This window comes from Helobdella robusta (genome assembly GCF_000326865.2).
Source record: "Helobdella robusta unplaced genomic scaffold HELROscaffold_56, whole genome shotgun sequence".
NCBI lineage: Eukaryota > Metazoa > Annelida > Clitellata > Rhynchobdellida > Glossiphoniidae > Helobdella > Helobdella robusta.
In genome coordinates, this window is record NW_008705301.1 from 704,760 (window position 1) to 706,029 (window position 1,270).

At 43.5% G+C, this 1,270-nt stretch overlaps 1 protein-coding gene across 1 annotated transcript in view; it reads right to left on the reverse strand.

The window, feature by feature from the left end:
• Positions 1 to 864, reverse strand: part of HELRODRAFT_193654 (hypothetical protein) — a gene marked incomplete at its 5' end in the record, with an annotated part of 19,263 nt that extends 18,399 nt beyond the window's left edge. Inside the window, 3 exons of the mRNA XM_009028549.1 lie at positions 280 to 339; positions 611 to 689; positions 829 to 864. Of these exons, the coding sequence (XP_009026797.1) occupies positions 280 to 339; positions 611 to 689; positions 829 to 864 (175 nt within the window). The remainder of the gene's footprint in view (positions 1 to 279; positions 340 to 610; positions 690 to 828) is intronic.
• Between the last annotated feature and the right edge of the window lie 406 nt (positions 865 to 1,270).

A 1,270-nucleotide genomic window follows, 5' to 3' on the forward strand; every position in this document is an offset into this window, starting at 1 on the left:
CCAACCAACCAACCAATCAATCAATCAATCAATCAATCAACCAATCAACCAACCAACCAACCTCTAGAAACTGCTGATGAGTGAGATGATGCCTAGGATCGAGTTCAAAGATGAGGATGTGGTTGACCCCGGAGGAACGCCAGCCGTACGTGTTCACTCCCAGCAGGAAGAGGAAGAGGAAGACGAGGAAACTTCCTGGCGATGATGATGATGATGGTGGTGACGAGATGAAGAAGACGATGATGATGACGATGATGAAGATGATTATGGTGATGATACCTCTGAACATTTTCAAAGCTGGCTGCCAATCTCCCTCATGTTCCTTGGCCGTAACTATTCCTGGTAATGATCATGAAGAGATAATGATGATGACGACGACGATGGTGGTGATGATGATGATGATCACAAAAATGATGGCGATGATGAAAACGAAGACGACGTGATAATGTCTTTGGACATTCAATAATGGAAACGAAAAATAATGAAGATGGGGATAATTGTTATTCTTCTGATTATTATTATCATCATCATTACTCACTTACTCGCTCGCTCGCTCACTCACTCGCTCGCTCACTCACTCACTCACTCACTCACTCACTCACTCACTCACCGGCCACAATGGTGACGGCGACGAGGACGATGAAGATGCCTGAGAATAAACCGACTCGAAACGTGGTGAATGGATTTTGCTTGTGGTGGTGATGATGATGATAATGATGATGACGATGATGATGGTGATGCTGATGATGGTGATGCTGATGATGGTGGCCATGATGACGGTAGTGGTGATAATGATGATGATTATGGTGGCGATGATGATGACGATACCTTCTCTCCCAAAGGCGGAACTCTTAGTCTCTTCATGGCTTTAGTTCGATCCCCTTGCTCTAATTGGACCGTGAATGTTGTCTGATTGGTTGGTTGGTTGGTTGGAAGGTTGGTTGGTTAGTTGGTTGGATGATGATTGATTGATTGATTCATTGACTCATTCATTCATTTGTTGGTTTGTTGATTAGAATTCGATCATCATCACCACCAAGAACATCATCATCCTCATCATAAACGCCAACGACATCGATATCAGTACTTCAGTTTCTTTTATAAGGTGGTCGACTTCTTTGCTGATGTAAAAAATGGCCGTCTCAACATGCGTCTGACGCCACAGAACGCCTCTGTCTGTTTTTAATAACTGCAACAATTGATTGGTTGATTCGTTGGTTAGTTGATTGGCTGGATGATTGATTGGCTGGTTGATTGGCTAGTTGATTGG